This window comes from Ailuropoda melanoleuca, chromosome 5, assembly GCF_002007445.2.
Source record: "Ailuropoda melanoleuca isolate Jingjing chromosome 5, ASM200744v2, whole genome shotgun sequence".
Taxonomy (NCBI): domain Eukaryota; kingdom Metazoa; phylum Chordata; class Mammalia; order Carnivora; family Ursidae; genus Ailuropoda; species Ailuropoda melanoleuca.
In genome coordinates this window covers 79,246,350-79,268,482 of record NC_048222.1, presented here as the reverse complement: position 1 = coordinate 79,268,482, position 22,133 = coordinate 79,246,350, and the positions used below count along the sequence as shown (strand labels likewise).

Genomic DNA, 22,133 nt, shown 5'->3' with positions numbered 1-22,133 from the left:
TACTGTTATAGTGTTCTAGGAGTTCAAAGCCCAGGTGAGATTACTGACCATCTGAACTCTATCTAGGTAGGAGTTAAAATTATTTTTAGGTTTCTCAATTTGTTTCAATCTAGTTTCACTTTCTTGACTTGAAAAGAGATTACACCCAAGAATATTTATTCACTTTTCTATTTCAATAGGTAACATTTTAAGCTTAGAGGCACTAATATTTGCAATTTGCTCATCAAAAACCTTTCAAAGTGATGTCTAGAGCTTTTTTGGTCTGAAGGTTCTCAAGCTTCAGAAGCATGTTTTGGTTGCAAATCGGTATTCCTATTCTAATGCTTCACAGTGATTTAAATACCACATGGAGGGAGACAGCTGTCAAAAAGCCTGCGGGCAGCAGCACTTTAATGTGGCTCCATCATGTGTCTGGACAGAATTTTACATTTAATCATTCACTGCATCCTTCAGGGCCACAATACAGAATTATCTATTAGAATACTGCTTCATAAAAATATCCAGTAAGATGTTACTGACTCAACTGTCATAAAATCAAAAGTGTAAATTATAAATTAGTCAAGAAAAGAAAAGGTGGGGAAAATATCCAATTTATCAAGTATCTATTAGTAAAATATAGTAGTAAAAAAAAAAGCCAAGTATAAATCTTTGTGTTTTCTCTTGAAATACCTTTTCTCCTACCTTCCTTCCTCTCTCCCCTTCTAACACCCACCTGAAAAACAATTCCTAATATCTTCTCCCTGTATGTTTAGATTCAGCAGTCAACACTAAGCTTATTACCTGTAGTTGGCAGAAGTTGTCACTAGGTGACCCTACATAGAAATAGCCAGATACCCTAAAGGCACAGAACACGGAGACACATATGATTTGCCTTTACTATGGTTTAAACTAAAAATAAACTATAATTATTAAATTACCTATATTCAACACTCTGGGAGGAGACTTTTCTCCCTTGCCAATGGTTTCTTTAATCAGTTTTCTAAAAGTTTAAAACTGAAGCTAGAAGGAACATTGCAGAGTCAAAACCATATGATTCTCTTTGCCCAAATCAGGTTTCTCAGTTACTTAACACTGTCTAAAGATCCAGCCTTTTCTTGTACACATCTGTATATAACACTTGAGCTACCCACTAAAGCTTGCTTTGGCACCACTACTTCAAAATTTTACTATCCAGCTATCAATACAAATTTCCTTCTAGAGGTCCAGATACCAAATTTGAGCTATAACCAAATATAAACATGAGTAAATGGAATATAAGGTTCTTAAGCTGAGACATGAAGCTGTTCACCAGAACACAGCTATCGGTCTGTTATTAAGTGTTAAGTGTACTATGTGAACATGGCTCTTTGTCTCCCAAGTCTTCATAACTGTCCACAAGAATGAAGATAATTCAAAAGGCCTCTGAAAGGTAAAACTGAGATTTTCTCTGAGTCATCTTAATAAAAAGCACCATCTCCTTTATCCAAATTCCATGACTGGCAACTGATATATAAACAGACAACTGATTTGAGAAGAAGCACAAATAATAATCAGTTACATGAAAAGAATGTTAATCTTCATTAATAACTACAGAAATGCAACTTAAAACCCCCAAGGTAAATAAAAAATATAAGCATCTAATTCTATAGAAATTGTGATAAAAATCAATAACTACTTATTACTCTAAATTGGTAGCTTATCCTAATCCCTTTGGAAAACCGTATCAATATACATAGCAAAAACCAAAAAATTCATTTATACTCCCCTTGTTTCAGAAAGTATATTCATCACCATCTTACTTGGTTCCTTTATCATGAGTGCTCCTTCTCCTAGATTATACTAACAGATGACTTCATCGAAATTGAAAATGGATTTTTCTATGTACATGGATTTTAGCTGTAGTGGAGGTCAGGATGATGATTAAAAAAAAAGGAAGGAAGTTGGAAGCAACCTTAATGTCCAACACCAGGGAACAGTTTACTAAATGAGACAAATTAAAATGCTAGTCTACGGTCCTGCCATTAAAATTATAACTATGAAGATTATTTTAAGTCTTTAATGAGAAGTGGAACACAAAAATGCAAACAAAATATTTGCCAGTGTATAAAATGTATTGCTATGTAAAGATGCATCCCAATCATACAAGGGCAATTTTGGAAAAATAACATAAGCCTGTTATTAATATAAATTTTGGAAGTGCTTTTAAAGTAGCTTTAAAAAGACGTCATTTTATTCATGTAAATACACTGCTTTATGGCTGGAACTTAAGTAGAAGTTCTGGATAGTTAGTAATATTCTACAAACTCTGTTGGAAAAAAAGTATAAAATCACATGCTCCGAAAGAAATGTATTGGGATCAACGAACAGTGGCTAGAATTTCAGTGATTACTGATAACAAAAAACAAGGCAATTTTAATAAAATAAATTTGAATAATTTTGCATGTAGTATACATAAAGAAAGTAAACTAATAAAAATGGGTAAAAAGCAAGCAGCAAAACAGAAATCTGAATGAATTCTTATGCAGGTAGCCATAATAATAGTTCAGTAATATTCAATGCAAAAAATAAGGTAATGTATTTGAAAGAATTCTGTCCAAGCTTATTGGGAAACAAATGCTTTAAATCACTACATGGTAAGCTACATAAAACAAAAAATTCTCATGGAAACTTGTTTAGCAATATCATAGCTTAGAAACAAAAAAATATAAAAATAAAATAGAAAGTATCATAAAGATTTTAATCGTTATTCTAAAAAAACCTAGAAAATAATCACATTCAAAATTAAGTAAATTATCAGTTCCCAAAGCATGAAAATCTGACATCACAGGTAGACTCTGGATGACTCTCTCCACCAAAGGCGTTTGCTGTGTTAGGAACTGAGTCATCATGATCTTGAAATAAATTCTGAGTGAGCCTGAGGACATTACTAATTCCATGTTTTAAAAGAGAATGTACCTCTTGTTTTACAGCATTCTGTTAAGTTTTAATTCACCCACACATTTGTAAGGTAATAAAAGAGTGTCACTTCAAAATCTTAAGCCTACACCCACCTGTACCATTAGTCCTGCATAAATCTTTCAAGTGATGTATTGATAGAGAAATAGAACTGACAGTTTGGCTTCTTGGAATTAGAGCTGGGGGGCACTTCTATGGCTGGATTCTCCAGAGACAGCTGCAATGGGGTCATGATAGAAGAGCTGAGAACAGGGTTTCTTTCATCAGCCTCATGCTGGTTATCCATAATATTAGGCCCTTCTCGTCATACAACCTTTGGTTGTATTAACTGACATGTTCTTAATTCTTCTGGTCATGACAATTTTTCTACAGAGATTATTTTGCTGCTCTTGTTTTCTCAAAGTCTTTATTTTCTTAGTTGGTGGTAGACCAGGATAATGTCCCATGATGATATTCCATAGTCTATAAAATTAAGGTTTTAATGTTATAGCAATGTTTCTGTTGCTTTTGACTCACTGGTTATAGCAGTAAGAAATTTAAATCTGAAAGTGAAGGGGGAGAATGCAAATTCTTCACCTGACTGTGTGAACTATGCCTTGTTACTTATGGTAAGAAAACTATGGTGTCTATCACCGGCCTGGGTATTAAGGAGGGCACGTATTGCATGGTGCACTGGGTATTATATGCAAGTAATGAATCATGGAACTTTACATCAAAAACTAGGGATGTACTGTATGGTGACTAACATAATAAAAAATTATTTAAAAAAAAACAAAAAAACACTATGGTGTCTATGGCTGTGAATTTTCTGTCTACTCTGTGATATTTGCTGCCTTCTCTGCTGCTGGGAAGTATTATCTTCTGCACTCTCTGGTTGCCCTGTAGTGTAAGTGCCTGACATTAAGCTTTCTGTAGTGTAAGTGCTTGACATTAAGTTTTTGATTGCTGAGGCATCCATTTCAAAAGACATCCATCCTGAGTAAACATATTGCCAGCTGTGTGACACAGCTACTAGCTAAACAATGAGATAAGGATTTAGACTGGCCCTTCCCCTGATAAGTTCCCTCTTTCAGAAAGCCCAGGGTAGCCTAGACAACTGACCCTCTGAGTGTCCCCATTTCTTCCTTATGACACCCTAAGTCCCATTCTTATTCTTTCAATTAACCAATAATGAGTGAACCCACAAAACCCTAGACACTTCACCCTTGGATCCCAATAAAGGCAGAGGCCCAGGTTCGTACTTTTCCCCCATTCCCCCTCAAACTCACTGTGTACCTATTTGGGTTTGCTGGGTACCCTCCAGGACATTTGAGTAACAAATTTTGTTTCTCAAAGTCCCCTGATGGTGTTTGCTGACGTGTGTCCTGCAGTTATAATAAGCAGCATAAAAGCTAGTCCAGCAACACTGACCCCATGGGGTAGATATGTGTTGGGGCTCACTATGAGTAATAAGGGCCAGGTGACTATCTGAGGTACTCGGAGCTGATAAGATCACTATCATTAAGTTGAGGTGAACACCACAGATTTGTTGTCATACTCCGCTCCTGGGAAGTAGTGTGTATCTTCACTTGTATCTAGCTGCTGAAGTCAAACGCAAATAACCTTTTTCTTTTGTCTTTGTTAATACTACTTATTGCATCTTTGTTTTCTATTGTATTAATTTACATTTTTTGAAACAATCTCAAAGTTACAGAAAAAGTCCCAAGTGCAGTACAAATAACTATTTCTCTAAATTGTTTGATGGTAAATTGGGAACAAGATGTTTCAACACTCTCACAGAATACTTAAAGTATTTCCTACAACAGGTATATTCTCTTACACAACCATAATACAACCATCAAAATCAGGAAATTAACACCGGTACTTTACTACTGTCTAATTCTGGACCCCACTGCAGGCTTACCAGTGTCTAAATAATGTTCTTTATAGCAAAAGGGTCCAATCAGAACCTTGTGTCGTATTTAGGTGTCATGACTTTTTAGTCTCCTTTGAAATGAAACTCCTTCCTTAATTCTTTTAATTTTGAAGATTTCACACTATTTTTTAGAATATCCCTCAATTTGGGATTGTCTGCTGTTTCCTCATAATTAAATTCAGATTATGAAATTTTGGCTGAGTAACACAGAAGTGATACTGTCATACTATCATGTGGCACATAACTGACTTGTACTATTACGGGTGATATTCACTTTGATCAGCTGCCAGTCTTCTCCACAGTCAAGTTACTTATTTCTGCTCTGTAATTAATAAACATGTTGTAGGGAGGCATTCTGAAACAACATACAATCAATTCACATTATTCGCAGTAGCTATGTTCTACAAAGTTGCCATGAACACTAGTTAGTGAACATTAAAGCATTGCTTCCTAGGGGAAATACAGGGCTAGGTTCCTGTGAGCCTCTGGTCACAACATTTTCATTAACTGATCAACATATAACCTTGTTTCACATGTGTTTAAGAACACCTTATATATACAATTGTTGATTCAACACTGAACTGCCGGCCAGAAGTGCTATAACTCAAGGCTGAATGAAGCTTACCTAACACATGTTATTTTCTCCATAAGGCACATCACAGCCTTCTTGCACTTAGGAACGCTACACAACATTTCAGTAGTACCCTTAAGGGTCATTTTAAATAATGAAATCACCAACAAACAGCACAAAAATGAAAAACAAAAACAAAAAACCCAAAACCTGTCGCAGTAAACAGACTGAAAAAGACACACACACTGTATTTATTATTTTACATTTGCAATTATTGCTATATCTACCTATATGTTGAAAACTATGAGTCCACACCAGTATCTTCTATTCTAAAACACCATTCTAATTTTCTCCTTTTTCACACTTGTAATTTCCATTCCAGATAACACAAAACCTAGCTCCCATTATCCTTAATATTATCTACTTCCTAGATCAACCCTTGGCAAGTAACCAATCTTCCGCAGCTGTCCTCTTCTCTGCACACCCCCCCAGAGGTGTGTTCCTCACCCTGCTCCATTCTAACATCCTGTGCCAGACCAGCCCTCCGTGAGAATGCCCTTTTTACCACACTGGGCTGCCAGAGACCACACCCCACCAGTGCCTCCTCCACAAGAGCAGCCTGCACGCCCTGTGGCTCCCTACTTCTGTGCGGACGGCTGATCGTACTGACAGAGCACCTGCTAATGTCTTTTGAACGGAGTTGTTTCAGAAGGGTTGACAAACAAGGGGAAGGACAATGCAAACAGTTTTGGCAGCTGAGTTTTCCTCAGCACTTAAAAGAAAAAAATAGAGATCATATAGGCAATTTAGATCCTTAAATTGGGCCAATAATTAAAAAAAACTTAAGAAATCCTTATGTTGTGGCAGAAGTATGGTGCAAATATCCTTCAACTTTTAAAACAATCTGCTTATTTTCAGTACTCACTATTTTATATTATTAGGAACACAATTTTTGTGCTCAGTGGAGTAACCATCACAGCAACCGATTGTACACACATTTGCTAGTCACCTTTTCATCTTTTATCTTTTGTTTGTACTAGAATCTAGGCAGCTTTTGGCAAGGTGGTGGAAATGCGCCTTCCTGACCAGCAAATACAGGAATGGCTTTGTCAGGATTGTACGTAGGTATGGCTCCTAAAATTTTTCTTCAATGTTATATTTCTTGTTAAATAAATAAATAAATGTCATGAATGCAACTGAGATCTTAGTTTTTCTCTCCTCTAGGAAAAAAGCAGTTAATATCATTTCCTTCATGTCATCAGGAATGGGTCACTCTTTCTCCACATTTACATTAATACCTGTAAAGAATGATTATTGCTACTCTTTTTTTCTTTATAGGCTCTACGACAGGGATAACAGACACATGGCTATACTTCCTCCTTCTGTACTCACTACTGTAACCAGACTGAAAGTAGGCCTGGAAAAGGAAATTCTGGAACCAACATCATGTGTATGTACCATCATAACTCCATCTCCTGGCACATGAATCAATGGAGAGATGAATCCATGAATAAGTAAGATACTGGCAGAGTGGCGTAGACATGCTGTCTGTTCATTTCCATCTCTGTCAATGTATAGACAGCATTCCAGATCTCATCTTTAATTAAAAAAAAACAGATTCAAACCTCTCAATATTAAGCCGGACTGTTCTCATTAGAAATGAAACAGGCTCAGCAGTGATTATTTCTGGCATAAAAGATAACACACTACCTCTGCACTCGGTACACTCGAGTCCATGGAGGCACAAGAGCAAGGATCCGAGCCACCAATTCAATCAGGTCGCTAGGAGAATAACTCTTATATCTTCCTGATTTCCATAGCTCATAAAGCCCAGTTCCACGAATTACCAGGGTAGGGTAGAGTTTCAAACCATCAGGACGAAAAGCAGGGTTCTCAAAAAACTCCTATGAATGGAGAACAGAAAATTACCACTCCATTAGTTATGTAGAGATTGATGAAGTTTCCATGGTCAAGTCTCAGTCCTGGGCCAGCTTTTCTCACATACCTACCAAGTCCTTAGACTGCCTTTCCTTTCCATCAAGGGAGGGGATGCAGACAAAATAGCAACTCATTGTTTTTAGTCTCACTGGAGCAAAATGTGTGTGCTGGGTTACAAAGCCCTCGTTAACAGCCCGTCTACTGCTGCAATCTCATCTCATGCCACCCGCACCACCCTGCCTTTCTGCCTCTGCAAAGGCAATTTCCTCGGTCTGGAAAGTACATCAATTTTACTTCATCTAGCTAATCTCCAGGTCTCGGCATGAATGCCAATTCTTCTGAGAGGCCTTCCTGACCTTCAAATACAAGTTGCCTCGCTTAAAAAAAAATTCATATAAATTCTATATTACTGCTTTCTTAATATCATCACACTGATAATTTATTCGATGCCTGCTTTCACCTCTAGACTGTATCCTCCTTTCATAATAGAATATACTTAACAGTTTAAACTTTTCAAAAGCTGTGACCGAGATCATCACTTGCCTGCAAAACCTAAAATATTTACCATATAGCCCTTAGCAGGAAGAGTAAGCCAATCCCTGGATATGCCTATTTTGTCTTCGGGCCAACTGGCACCATTCCTAACCTGGGATACACACTATTTGTTATCTAGACACTGAGAAATACATCTAATTTATCTACTTTGACATAGTCATTTCCTGTACTATATCATCCCAGCTGGCTTTATTTGGGATAAAGCAAGGAGACACGGGCATTAGCCTTTCCATGACTTTGCACTGCTCATTTGCTCTTAATTTAGCACAGTGTGTGACAAAAGACTGAAGGTGGACTCAGTTTCCTCTCACCCCACCCTGGCATTAGCATCTATAGAGCTAGCTGTACTATATCTTGTGACTATAACAATGCTTTTTATCTTGTGCTACATTATTCTTAGAGAGCTTTCTACTGCTTGCTTTTCAAAGAAATCTAACTACAGACTTTTCGATCTCTCATTGATATCTGTCATATTCTTTTTTTTATTTTAATGCTTTTTTATTATATTATGTTAGTCACCATACAGTATATCCCCGGTTTCTGATGTAAAGTTCGATGATTAATTAGTTGCGTATAACACCCAGTGCACCATGCAATACGTGCCCTCCTTACCACCCATCACCAGTCTATCCCATTCCCCCACCCCCGTCCCCTCTGAAGCCCTCAGTTTGTTTCTCAGAGTCCATAGTCTTTCATGCTTCATTCCCCCTTCTGATTACCCCCTCTTTCTTTATCCCTTTCTTCCCCTACCGATCATCCTAGTTCTTATGTTCCATAAATGAGAAATCATATAATTGTCTTTCTCTGCTTGACTTATTTCACTTAGCATTATCTCCTCCAGTGCCGTCCATGTTGCAGCAAATGTTGAGAACTCGTTCTTTCTGATAGCTGAGTAATATTCCATTGTATATATGGACCACAACTTCTTAATCCAGTCATCTGTTGAAGGGCATCTCGGCTCCTTCCACGATTTAGCTATTGTGGACAATGCTGCTATGAACATTGGGGTGCATATGGCCCTTCTCTTCACTACGTCTGTATCTTTGGGGTAAATACCCTGTAGTGCAATGGCTGGGTCATAGGGTAGCTCAATTTTTAACTTTTTAAGGGACCTCCACACTGTTTTCCAGAGTGGCTGTACCAACCTGCATTCCCACCAACAATGTAGGAGGGATCCCCTTTCTCCACATTCTCTCCAGCAATTATTGTTTCCTTGCCTTGTCAATTTTTGCCATTCTAACTGGCGTAAGGTGGTATCTTAGTGTGGTTTTGATTTGAATTTCCCTGATTCTTAAATGCTGTATTCTTTGTGCATCATTTGGTCTTAGGGATATTATTCTGTAATTCCATGTAATTTTCCTTGTAACATTTATATATTAACAATTCATCTGGCCTTTATAAGTATTCTATAGCCACCCAAAAGAACACGTATGCAAGTCATTCTATACCTAGTTTGAATCCATCTTGGAATATGGGATTTCAGAAAAGTAGTTAAGTGCTTATATGATAAATTTAGAAGACAGATGGGCTGATAAGAATGATGATAGATGAAATTGGTTCTGGACTTCTGGTTAAACACGGAGAACTGAAACATGTGTTTTCTTCCTTTCCCTCCAAAATCACAGTAATGTAAGAAACAAACTTTTAAAAAACTATAAACCCAGAAGAACAAAAAGAATATCACAGGAGACGGGGGTTAGGATTTAGAGGACAGGACCAGTGATGGTAATAAATTTTTGGAAGACAGAAAATGGATGAAGATTGGTTAATGACTTTGCAAGTAAATAAAACTGTAAACCAAGTATCTGCAAAAGCGGATACCAATGAAGGTCCAGCTCAGTCACATTAGAGTCCTATCAAGGCTCATGGGTCAAAAGTACCATTAACCAGGGAGGATGGAAGAAATCGTGGGATCAAATCTGAACATGAAGAGATTTATCCCTTATTCCTTCACCCTGCCTATAGGTAGTCACCTGCCCATTTGTTCCCTGGAGAAACTGCGGGATTCTGAGATTCCAGATACAAAGAAGGCCTAGGTGAGGATAAAGGCTGAAAACAGATTAAGTGAAAGCCAGCACACTGACTGGTGGATGCCCTGCCTTGCTCCCTGGATGCCAGCAGTCAATTTTCTGTGACCTACTCATACCAGCCACCACTAAGCAGGAAGTTGGAGAGTTCATCTCTGGATTAATCAAATGGCCCAAAATAAGAGTTCAAGATGCTGATGTTTGAGAATCCCCTAAAGAAAAGGAGGTTTGGGGCACGCCTGGCTGGCTCAGTCAGTATACCATGTCACTCTTGATCTTGGGGTTGTGAGTTTGAGCTCCATGTTGGGTGTAGATTACTGAAAAATAAAATATTAAAAATATAAATAAAATAAAACCTTAAAAAAAGGAAAGCTTATTACATGACTATCCTTCAATGAGGTATACTAGCAGCTAGCCACCTAGAGCATGCAATCTGTTCTTTCAGCCCCTTACTTTTATTTTTTAATTTTAATTAAAAAAAATTTTTTTTAAGAGAGGGAGAGAGGGGGGTGGGTGGAGGAGAGGGAGAGGGGGAGAGAGAATCTTCAGCAGGCTCCACACCCAGCATGGAGCCTGAGATGGGGCTCAATCTCACAACTCTGAGATCATGACTCGAGACGAAATCAAGAGTTGGACGCTTTACTGACTAAGCTACTCAGGCCCCCCTGGCCCCTTACTTTTAAAGTATGACCATTTGGCTAAGGACCACCAGAACCTTGGAGGAAGCCTAGAAAATAAAGGGCAGAACAAAACAAAAAAGAAAAAAAAGGAACTTGAAGGAAAGATGCATTGCATAAAGGAAAATAGAACTTAAAAAAACCTTATAATTCCTTCAAAGAGAGAAGATCTATTACATCTACTAAACAAGAACACGCAACTAATGAATCATCGAACTTTACATCGGAAACCGGGATGTACTGTACGGGTGACTAACATAATAAAAAAAAACATTTAAAAAAAAAAAACAAGAACAAGATGCTAGAGAAAATCAAACAACCATAAGGTAAGAAAGAACTCTTGAAAATCAAAGCTATAACAAATATAAAAACATTTCACAGAAAAGTTGAAAGATAAACATGAGAATAGAAGAAAGCAGGAAAATAAAAAGGACAAATAGGTAAAAAAATACAGGAAAATACCTGATGAATCTGGGGGAGCCAACATTTGCTTAATAGGAGTTTTAGAAAGAGAACACAGAAAATGAAAGGGGAAAATCATCCAGTGGTACCAGGAAATTTCCCAGATGACAGATCCTTCCAAAATCTAGCACAATTAGTTAAAAAACTCTTGCCAAGATACAATATTGTGAAATTTCACAACATACGGGATAAAGACAATTTCCTAAAATATTCCAGAGTTAACACCCAGGTTACATAGATCATAGGATTAAAGAATAAGGAATATAGGCTTAGGAATAAAAACAATATTGAGCTCCTTGGGGCGCCTGGGTGACACAGCAGTTAAGCGTCTGCCTTCGGCTCAGGGCGTGATCCCGGCGTTATGGGATCGAGCCCCACATCAGGCTCCTCTGCTATGAGCCTGCTTCTTCCTCTCCCACTCCCCCTGCTTGTGTTCCCTCTCTCGCTGGCTGTCTCTATCTCTGTTGAATAAATAAATAAAATCTTAAAAAAAAAAAACAAAAAAAAACAATATTGAGCTCCTTAACAGCAATGCTAGAAGCTACAAGGCAATGGTCAATGCCTTAAAAAAATGTTTTTACACAATTCTCTAAGTGTGAAGGTTGCACAGAGTCATTTTTTGAGCACACCAAAGGCTTACTTTCTATGACAAATCTTTCCTAAGGAAGCTGGTGGAAAATGTGTTTTAGTAAAGGCAAGGAATAAACAAATAAAAAGGGTTAACTTGGAATCCAGAAAACAAAGAATCCAATCCAGGAGATTGGTGAAGAGAAGCCCTCCTAGGAGGACAGTTGTGAACCAGGCACAGAGAACTGCCAGTCCAGTTTGGAGTTGGAAGACAAGACATCCGTAAGTCATGTCCGCCAGGCTAAAAAAGGAACTGAGAGAATATCTGATTAATTAGGCCACTGATAGACAGGCCTTAACATTGAGTGGGTGGATACCCTTGAAAGTTACACGTGCACAGAGAACTAAGTAAAAAAAGACAATTATTAATTCTAGAAAAAAATCAAAAGGTTATTCAAGAAAAGAATGTTAGTATATTACTTGGCTCTATGTCAGTAATCATTTATGTAAAAACTATAATGTAAACATTGACTACTAATGTAACTAAAATAGTGACGTAACAATATTGGGAGAATGGGAGCAGAGTATAAAAGAATTAACTTTGGGGTGCCTGGGTAGCGCAGTCGTTAGGCATCTGCCTTCGGCTCAGGGCGTGATCCCGGCGTTCCGGGATCGAGTCCCACATCGGGCTCCTCCGCTGGGAGCCTGCTTCTTCCTCTCCCACTCCCCCTGCTTGTGTTCCCTCTCTCCCTGGCTGTCTCTCTCTGTCAAATAAATAAATAATCTAAAAAAAAAAGAATTAACTTTTCACCTACGATAACAGTAAGACAAAAGAATCCATCCAAAACTGATCATCAGGAAAAAGCAATCCAAGCATGGTAGTAAGAAATGTAGAGGTAAATACCAGGAAAAAAACCCCCAGCTACAACAGCTGAACGTGGTAGAGGACTACTAACTGTGTTTTGATATGATCTCTGTAGGATTTACTAAATTTTCAAATAATATTTAATAATGATTTTATTATTTAACAACTTTTATATTATAAAGATAAAAAAAATTAATCTGATAAACATTCTGGTGCAATGCGAATGTAATACCAGAAGAGAACAGAGCTGGTGGCAGGGTGACTTAGTTCTGAGAAGCTGTTTCACTGTGTAGGTGAGCTGAGGACAGCATGAGCTGAAGTAGTGGCAGTGGGGACTGGGAGGAGGGGAGCGCTGAAGGATATGCAGAGAGAGTGACTGACAACCTCCTGTGGAGTTAGGTTCAGGGTATGAAGGGATAATCACAGCAGCAAAGATTTACTGAGCACTCATTATGTGCCAGGCGTGTTTCTAAGTGTGTTACATGCATTTTCTTAGCTAATCGTCATAATAGGGAGATACTATAATTAACCTCATTTTTGAGATGAAGAAACTGGGGAACAAAGCAGTCGGTCTCCTACTAAGTACTGGGGCCCAGGATCCAAACTAGGCGGTCTAGCTCCAGAGTCCAAATATTCTCTACTTGCTCCTGAATGACTCCTGAATTTCTGGCTAGGGAGAATATGTGGATGAAGGGGCCACCAAGTATGAAAGGAAAAAAAAGAGGAAGAGACTGCTGGAGGAAAGGATAAGTATGTCCACACTGGACATACTAAGTTCTAACTACATGTAAGATATCTGGTGCTAGTTCAGAGTATTAAGTCATTGGTCTGAGGAGCCTAAGGCTTCAGGCTGGAGAGAAAATGAGACTCACCAAAGTGTAGGTGGTCGAGTTAGAACAACAGAAGAAAGGCAAGCAGATAGAAGAGAGCTAAAGACAGAACCTACATTTCAGTGGTGGGAAGAAAAAGAAGAGCAGAAAAGAAAGAGTCCTGGAGGTAAGAAGAGAGCCAAGAGACAGAAGAGCCACAAAAACCAGGAGGGTGAGAATCCCAAAATGGAGACAGTCTTTAATGACAACAAATGCTAAGACTGAATAACATGACAGCAGAGAAGCACCCTTTGCATCTGGAGATTGGCAAGTATTTCACAACATTTGAGAGAAGAGTTTCAGTGGAGGGTGGGAGCCAAACTGCAGTGGGTCTGGGGAAAGAAGGGGAGGAGGAAGCAGAGACACTGGAGCTTTTGTAAAATGATCTGGGTGCACTCAAGGAAAAGGAAAGGAAGGTATTGCTGTCTTTCATTGTAGGTCTTTTGGTACAATCTGACTTTTAAAATTATGCATGTATTCCTTTGATACAAATAAAAAATAACGAAAAGCAGAATGAGGTTTAAAGTTTTAAGATCCAACCTGACTTGTATTTCAGGTCATGCATAGTTATTCATAGTCAAACTTCTCTTCACCTAAAAAGCTACCACCGAAAGGTGCCATGAAAAGGGTGCTTCCCTAAGAGCTTGGGTTCGACCTGAGACTCACCGCTGACTTGACTCAATCTCATCAGGCCAGCTTCCTCAACTGAGGAGACTACAACAAGTGGTCTTTTCTGACAGAATGCTGCAGTGATAAAAAGCTTCTGCACAGCCAAGGAAACAGTTAAAAAAAAAACTAAGAGGCAGCCCACGGAATGGGAGAAGATATTTGCAAATGACACTACAGATAAAAGACTGGTACAAGATCTACAAAGAACTTCTCAAACTCAATACACGAGAAACAAATAAACAAATCATAAAATGGGCAGAAGATATGAACAGACACTTTTCCAATGAAGACATACAAATGGCTAACAGACACATGAAAAAATGTTCAAAATCATTAGCCATCAGGGAAATTCAAATCAAAACCACACTGAGATACCACCTTACGCCAGTTAGAATGGCAAAGATAGACAAGGCAAGAAACAACAATTGTTGGAGAGGATGTGGAGAAAGGGGATCCCTCCTACATTGTTGGTGGGAATGCAAGTTGGTACAGCCACTCTGGAAAACAGTGTGGAGGTCCCTTAAAAAGTTAAAAATTGAACTACCCTATGACCCAGCCATTGCACTACTGGGTGTTTACCCCAAAGATACAGACGTAGTGAAGAGAAGGGCCATATGCACCCCAATGTTCATAGCAGCATTGTCCACAATAGCTAAATCGTGGAAGGAGCCGAGATGCCCTTCAACAGATGACTGGATTAAGAAGATGTGGTCCATATATACAATGGAATATTACTCAGCCATCAAAAAGAAGGATTTCTCAACATTTGCTGCAACATGGACGGGACTGGAGGAGATAATGCTAAGTGAAATAAGTCAAGCAGAGAAAGACAATTATCATATGGTTTCACTCATTTATGGAACATAAGAAGTAGGAAGACCGGTAGGAGAAGAAAGGGAAGAACGAGGGGGTGGGTAAACAGAAGGGGGAATGAAGCATGAGAGGCTATGGACTCTGGGAAACAAACTGAGGGCTTCAGAGGGGAGGGGGGTGGGGAAATGGGATAGGCTGGTGATGAGTATTAAGGAGGGCACGTATCGCATGGAGTACTAGGTGTTATACGCAGGTAATGAATCATGGAACTTCACATCAAAAACTAAGGATATACTGTATGGTGACTAACATAATATAATAAAAAAATATTATTATAAAAAAAAAGAATGCTGCAGTGACTTGTATCCTATGCCACTATCTTCAGTAACAAGCCTTTATATTAAAAACAAGTAACAACAAATACCGCTAGCCATCCCTGCCAATCAGTAACTCAATCAGACTGGCTCAGTGGGGAAAAAAAAGAACTTGTGTCAGATGTTAATGAACTTTGAAAGACTTCTGGTAACTGACAGGAGATTCTGAAGAGAAACAGATATTCTTCAAGCATTTTCAGCAATCTTAGCTTGGATATTCAAGAGCAGCATAATTTTTAAAGAAATAAAACACCAAAAGAGCTAGTCACTTTGAGTAATAAGTCCTATCTGAGGATAGGTGGAAAGGGTGAAGTTAATGCTTTTGGGTAAATTCCTGAATTTCCACCACAACACGGACTTCCAGCTTTGTAAGAAAAAAGAAAACTTTATTTCTGAGTTCCTGCAAAACATAAGCAAATGCTATTTATCACACACAGCTACAAGCTCTGCACCTACCACTAGACAAGAGGGTGAATTTGTCACGAACAGATGCAAATAAACAGATACTAAGAGTAGTGAGCCAGAGCTGACCTAAACAACAAGGTGTGAGGTCTAAGCCAATTTATAACTAGCACACTGGAGGCATACAAACCAAGATATAGCTTTGATATTTCAGCAGGCTGGGTAGTAGCTTTATGGATTCATGCCAGGCAAGGCCATCCTGTGCCCTATAAAGATAACATTTGGTAAACTTCTGTAATTATATGAGCGGACTCCCAATTTAGCAACCCTTCCTATGGAACAAAACACATTAACTGAGGAAAATAAATCTGTGATGGGACACAGATGGGACAATAAAATAAAGTAGGGAAAAAAAGTTTTTAAAGTATAAAATAGGGGTGTCTGGGTGGCTCAGCTGGTTAAGCATCTGCCTTCAGCTCAGGTCACGATCTCAGAGTCCTGGGATCGAGCCCTGCATCGGGGACCCTGCTCAGTGGGCAGTCTGCTCCCTCTCCCCGCTAGTCCTACTAATACAGGAAAGGTTGTGAATTCCAAGTAGGCCCAAACAAGATTTCCTAAACAAAAACTAGTTTTAGAAGTTTTTGTGTAAACTTTTATTGGAGTGTATCTTAGATACAGAAAAGTACACAAACTCTTAAGTATGTATCTTGACAGATTTTTATACATCTTATAACCAGCACCCAGACACTCAAATTAAGAAAAAGAGTATCAAGGAGTGCCTGGGTGGCTCAGTCGTTAAGCATCTGCCTTCGGCTCAGGGCGTGATCCCAGCATTCTGGGATCAAGCGCCATGTCAGGCTCCTCAGCTGGAAGCCTGTTTCTTCCTCTCCCACTCCCCCTGCTTGTGTTCCCTCTCTCACTGGCTGTCTCTATCTCTGTCAAATAAATACATAAAATCTTTAAAAAAAAAAAAAAAGAATATCAAAACCTTAGAAGCCCACCTCATGTCTGTTTCCAGTTACAATTCTACCCAAAGTTTTTGGACTTCATATTAACAGAATTGTATGTTAGTCAGTCTTTCGGATCTGGTTTCCTTTGCTCAATTTTATGTTGAAAAGAATCAGTCATGTTGTTGCATGAGGTTGTAATTAATTATTATTTTTTATAGTATTTCATTGTATGACTACATCACAATTTATTTATCCATTCTATTGTTAATGGATATTTGTTCCACTGCGATGATACTACCAACAGTAATTTGTGACCATTACTTTTGGTAAATATGTGTAGGCATTTCTGTTGAGTATACATCTAGGAGTACAATTGCTGGGTCGTGGGATATGCATATGTACTCACCCTTAGTAGATAATGTCAAATATGATGTACCAATGTGTTAGCAGTAAATGAAGAATTCTAGTTGCTCCATACTCTTAGCAACATTTGATTTTGTCTTTTTTCATTTTATCTACTCTTAGCTTTTCTGGTGAGTATATAGTAGGAACACATCATAGTTTTAAATTTCATTTATTTTAAGATTAATGACTTTGAGGACTTTTAAGTATGCTTATTGGCTATCTGAATATTCTATTTGTGAAGTGTTTGTTCAAGTGTTTTTGCCTGTTCTATTGGGACATCTGCTTTTTGCTTATTGATCTGTAGAAATTCTTTATTTTAAGGCAATATAATTTTGCAGAGAATTTTCCCTCTAGAGAGAAATGTTAGCTCTATTTTGTCATTCATTTATTTGCTGGGATGTAGTCAGAAAAGGCATACAGTCTGTTCATATTCCCTTTTGAGTTTTTTTGAGAAGATCACAAACAAGAAGATAGATGTTTACATAAAGAATTGTCTTTGCAATATTATCACTAAACTATTCTTTATTTTGAAGACACTAAGGAAAATGAATAGTAAGACTCAGTTATTTGCTGTTATTTGAAACATGCCATATCTTTTTCTAAGGATACCTAAAGTTTTGAATTCTGACTATATCTCCAGTCCACTTAGGAGCTGTGCTAAAGAAAAGTGCCTTTTAGGGTCTTCAGGGTCTTTTAGTCTTGGAGTCTGGGTACCTGGCTATCAACTACTGAGGAGAGGCTATTGGACTCAAAATCTTTACATAGCTAACATAGGGGAATTAGTAACAGGGACATTTATGAATTAGTACTATCTTATAAATAGGCCTTCAGTTGTAATTCACTGGCTTAAAAATTACAAAGATAAACTTCTGACAAGCAAAGAAAGAATTATTAAATATGTCACAAATAAGGCAAGGTGAATTCCATTTTTCTAAATAGAGTAAAATAAAGTATTTTTGTGAATAAAATAACCTGATAATACTTTCACCCTCTTCTCTAAAAGAATATCCCAAAGGCACTTTCTCTAGCTGAGAATCTGAAGGAAAAAAAAAAAAAGAGTTCTGATCAATCTCATTTCCCAAGACAACGGGAACACAGATCAAGCAAACACGTGATAAAGTAACAATCCCCCTCCCCCAAACAACAAAACAAAGAAGAAAAACCCAAACCAACCAACCCTGAATTAGGTATTCAAATTTAAGAACAGAAAACCTAGGAAAAAAACACAAGTACTTTCTTTCACTATTCAATAAAATCCTGGAAGAGAAAAGCAGCTCTAAGTTCAAAAGCATCTGAAGAAATCATAAAGGATGGATTTGACAACAGATACAAAAGTGAAAGCCCAAGACAGACTGGGCAAAAATATTTGTAACAACTATTTAAAAAAACCAGCGAGGGGCACGTGTGTCGCTCAGTCAGTTAAGTGTCTGCCCTCAGCTAAGGCCATGATCTTGGGGTCCTGGGGTCAAGCCCCATGTCGGGCTCCCTGCTTAGTAGGGAGTCTGCTTCTTCATCCCCCTCTGTCCCTCCCCTCCTGCTCGTGAGCACGCTCTCTCTCTCAGATAAATAAATAAAATCTTAAAAAACCCCAACCAACCAACCAGAAAAACTCCCAATGAATCCAGAATGTCCTTACCTAGAAAGTTCATCTAAATTAACATTAAAAATATTCATATCCAACAGAGTAGAGAAAACACATAATTCCAAAAAGATGAAAGAATTATGATTATTTCATGCAAACCTGAAAAATATATTACTATAATTACAAAATACAAGTTGAAATGGCACTTTAATCCACCAAATTAGCAAAGATAGAAACATTATATCTGTGTGTGTGTGTAAATACGTACACAGGAGAGAATTGAGGATTAAAAGATAACCCTATTAAAATGACTGTAAATTGTTACAACCCTCTGAAAAGCAACTAAGTAATATGGTGAGATTCCTGAAGTGTTTATACCTTTACCTGATAATTCTACTCTAGGGAATTTATCCCAAAGAAATAATCCTAAATACTACAAAAAGTTATAGGCATAAAACTGATCACCTGCAGTGGTATCTACAATGTAAAAAACTGGCAATACCTTCGATTTAAAAAAAATTTGGAAAGAATTAACCAAAGTATGGCATATTTATTCAATGGAAATTAAGTACATATTTAAATTTTTTTTAATAATAATATTTTTTTATTATATGATGTTAGTCACCATACAGTACATCCCTGGTTTTTTATGTAAAGTTCGATGATTCATTAGTTGCTGGTGACAGGCAGTAAGGAGGGCACATATTTAAATATGTTAACATTTTAACAGAGACCAGGCTATATAACACAGATAAATCTTGCATAACATTAAGTGAAAAAGCCATTAAGATAATTACTTACCATATATGTAAGTGTAAGTGTGTGTGTGTGTGTGTTTGTATGTGTGTGTGTGTGTGTGTGTTTGTATGTATAAACCACCTCAACCCTCCAAAAAACCTAAGCATAAAAAAATCCTAGAAGGAAGTATATTAAAATGTTAGGGTTTTATTTGGTGTTGGGGCTGTGAATGACTTTTCTTTCACTACAGTGTTTCTACTATTATATAATGAGGACCTATTGCTTAAATAATGAGGTGGAAATTAGTAAATAATCAAAAAGGACAGAGGGCAGATAGAGCAGCATGCAGAGGCACTCTAAGTTAGCCTGGTTTAAGGCAATACTTACTGTGAACTGTTCAATGTCTCTCTCTAGTCCCACATTTGGCAGATCAGGCATCATATGAGCCACGACTTTGAAACCAGAATCCTTGGCAAGGTGAAACGACTCACATACTGCCTTCACAGTGTGGCCCCTGAGGAAAGAAAATTCGCTACTGTTATACAAATAAATGGGCAAGATGGTTAACACAAGGAACAGAGGGAAAACAATCTCTGAGACATGTAATGGTAGTTTTAAAATGAAGAATAATATGGTTGGGAAATAAAAATCTCAGAAAATCATTTTTATATCTCTAGCTCTGCGAAGGCCTGGAAATAAATCATTTCACTTCGAAGATATTTCTCAGAAATTCCCCACGTACTTACTCAAGGTTGTGACAGTAAATGACTGGGTTGACCAGAGTTAATGTACACTAAAATTATTTGGACTATAAAAAAAATATTTGGTTTAGCATCATCAGCTGAAGTAAGCTTACTAATGTAAATATTTAAGTTAAAAACAAAAATAATGAGATCAAAACCATGCAAAGTACCCTGTTGTTATGCTCTTTCCTTTAAAAATCTTTTGAAATTATTTGGAGAGAGAGAGAGAGATGAAGAATGTCACCTACATACAAAATAGATTTCATTTTGGTGGTCTCCAAGGTCCTTAAAAAAGTGAGAAGAGTGAATGATTTAGTGACAAGGCAGAATCATTTGGGGCCAGCTGGATAAATCATCTTAACATTCTAGTACCACATCCAAGTAGGAAGTAAGCCCTAATAACAGTTTGGGGCTACTATAAACTGAAGCCCTATGCCAATCCTTTCACCTCCAAGACATTCCCATTCACCACACACAAAAAAATCCTAGTAACATGGACTCCATCCCACTCTGGATGTTACCATCCATTTCCACTAATCCATTTCCAATCTCTTTTTGCTAACCACTTCCCAATTTATATGACTAGGTGAGGTCTCTCTTCTGATACCCCATCCAATATCCAGTACTCTAAAGTTCTACTGTACAATACCACTGTCCCTAGGCACATGTAGTTACTCAGTTTATACCTGAATTAATTAAAATGAAAAATTCAGTTCCTCAGTTGCACTACCATATTGGACAGTGCAGATGTGGAACACTTCAATCACCGTAGAACGTTCTGCCGGACAGCTCTGCTCTTAAGCAAACGCCCAACTGGTTGTTCTACAAGTATCTAGAACTCAGAACGTCCAGAAACGAAACTCACTGTCCCTCCAAGACTCCTCTACTTCCCATTTTCTCCTACCCCCATTTCCATTCAGTTGCCGAACACAGTCATTTGCTTCTTTTCAAGACATCATTTCTTGTTTAAATGAGCACAACAGCCTCTTAACTGGTCTTCCTTCTAGCAGGCACTTCCTAATCCAACTCCATACTATGATCCTTCCAAAGGGATCTAAAATGCAGATATGCTCCTATCACAACTTACCTTACAGCCTGTCTGCAGATTAAAGCCTGTCCTCATAGCCCACGGAATGGGAGAAGATATTTGCAAATGACACTACAGATAAAAGACTAGTATCCAAGATCCACAAAGAACTTCTCAAACTTAATACATGGGAAACAAATAATCAAATCAAAAAATGGGCAGAAGATATGAACAGACACTTTTCCAATGACGACATACAAATGGCTAAGAGACACATGAAAAAATGTTCAAAATCATTAGCCATCAGGGAAATTCAAATCAAAACCACATTGACATACCACCATACACCAGTTAGAATGGCAAAAATGACAAGGCAGGAAACAATAACTGTTGGAGAGGATGTGGAGAAAGGGGATCCCTCTTACACTGTTGGTGGGAATGCAAGTCGGTACAGCCACTTTGGAAAACAGTGTGGAGGACCCTTAAAAAGTTAAAAATTGAGCTACCCTATGATCCAGCAATTGCACTACTGGGTATTTACCCCAAAGATACAGACGTAGTGAAGAGAAGGGCCATATGCACCCCAATGTTCATAGCAGCATTGTCCACAATAGCTAAATCGTGGAAGGAGCCGAGATGCCCTTCAACAGATGACTGGATTAAGAAGCTGTGGTCCATATATACAATGGAATATTACTCAGCTATCAGAAAGAACGAATTCTCAACATTTGCTGCAACATGGACGGCACTGGAGGAGATAATGCTAAGTGAAATAAGTCAAGCAGAGAAAGACAATTATCATATGGTATCACTCATTTATGGAACATAAGAAATAGGAAGATCTGTAGGAGAAGAAAGGGATAAAGAAAAGGGGGGTAATCAGAAGGGGGAATGAAACATGAGAGACTATGGACTATGAGAAACAAACTGAAGACTTCAGAGGGGAGGGGGTGGGGGAATGGGATAGACTGGTGATGGGTAGTAAGGAGGGCACGTATTGCATGGTGCACTGGGTGTTATACGCAACTAATGAAGCATCAAACTTTACAT

The 22,133-nt window shown here is 38.0% G+C and overlaps 1 protein-coding gene across 1 annotated transcript in view; it reads right to left on the bottom strand.

The window, feature by feature from the left end:
- ELP3 (elongator acetyltransferase complex subunit 3) overlaps nucleotides 1–22,133 on the bottom strand; it is a 102,448-nt gene that overhangs the window by 35,838 nt on the left and 44,477 nt on the right. Inside the window, exons 9-10 of the mRNA XM_002914410.4 lie at nucleotides 19,701–19,827; nucleotides 7,131–7,324 (exon numbers count right to left, since the gene is read on the bottom strand). Of these exons, the coding sequence (XP_002914456.1) occupies nucleotides 7,131–7,324; nucleotides 19,701–19,827 (321 nt within the window). The remainder of the gene's footprint in view (nucleotides 1–7,130; nucleotides 7,325–19,700; nucleotides 19,828–22,133) is intronic.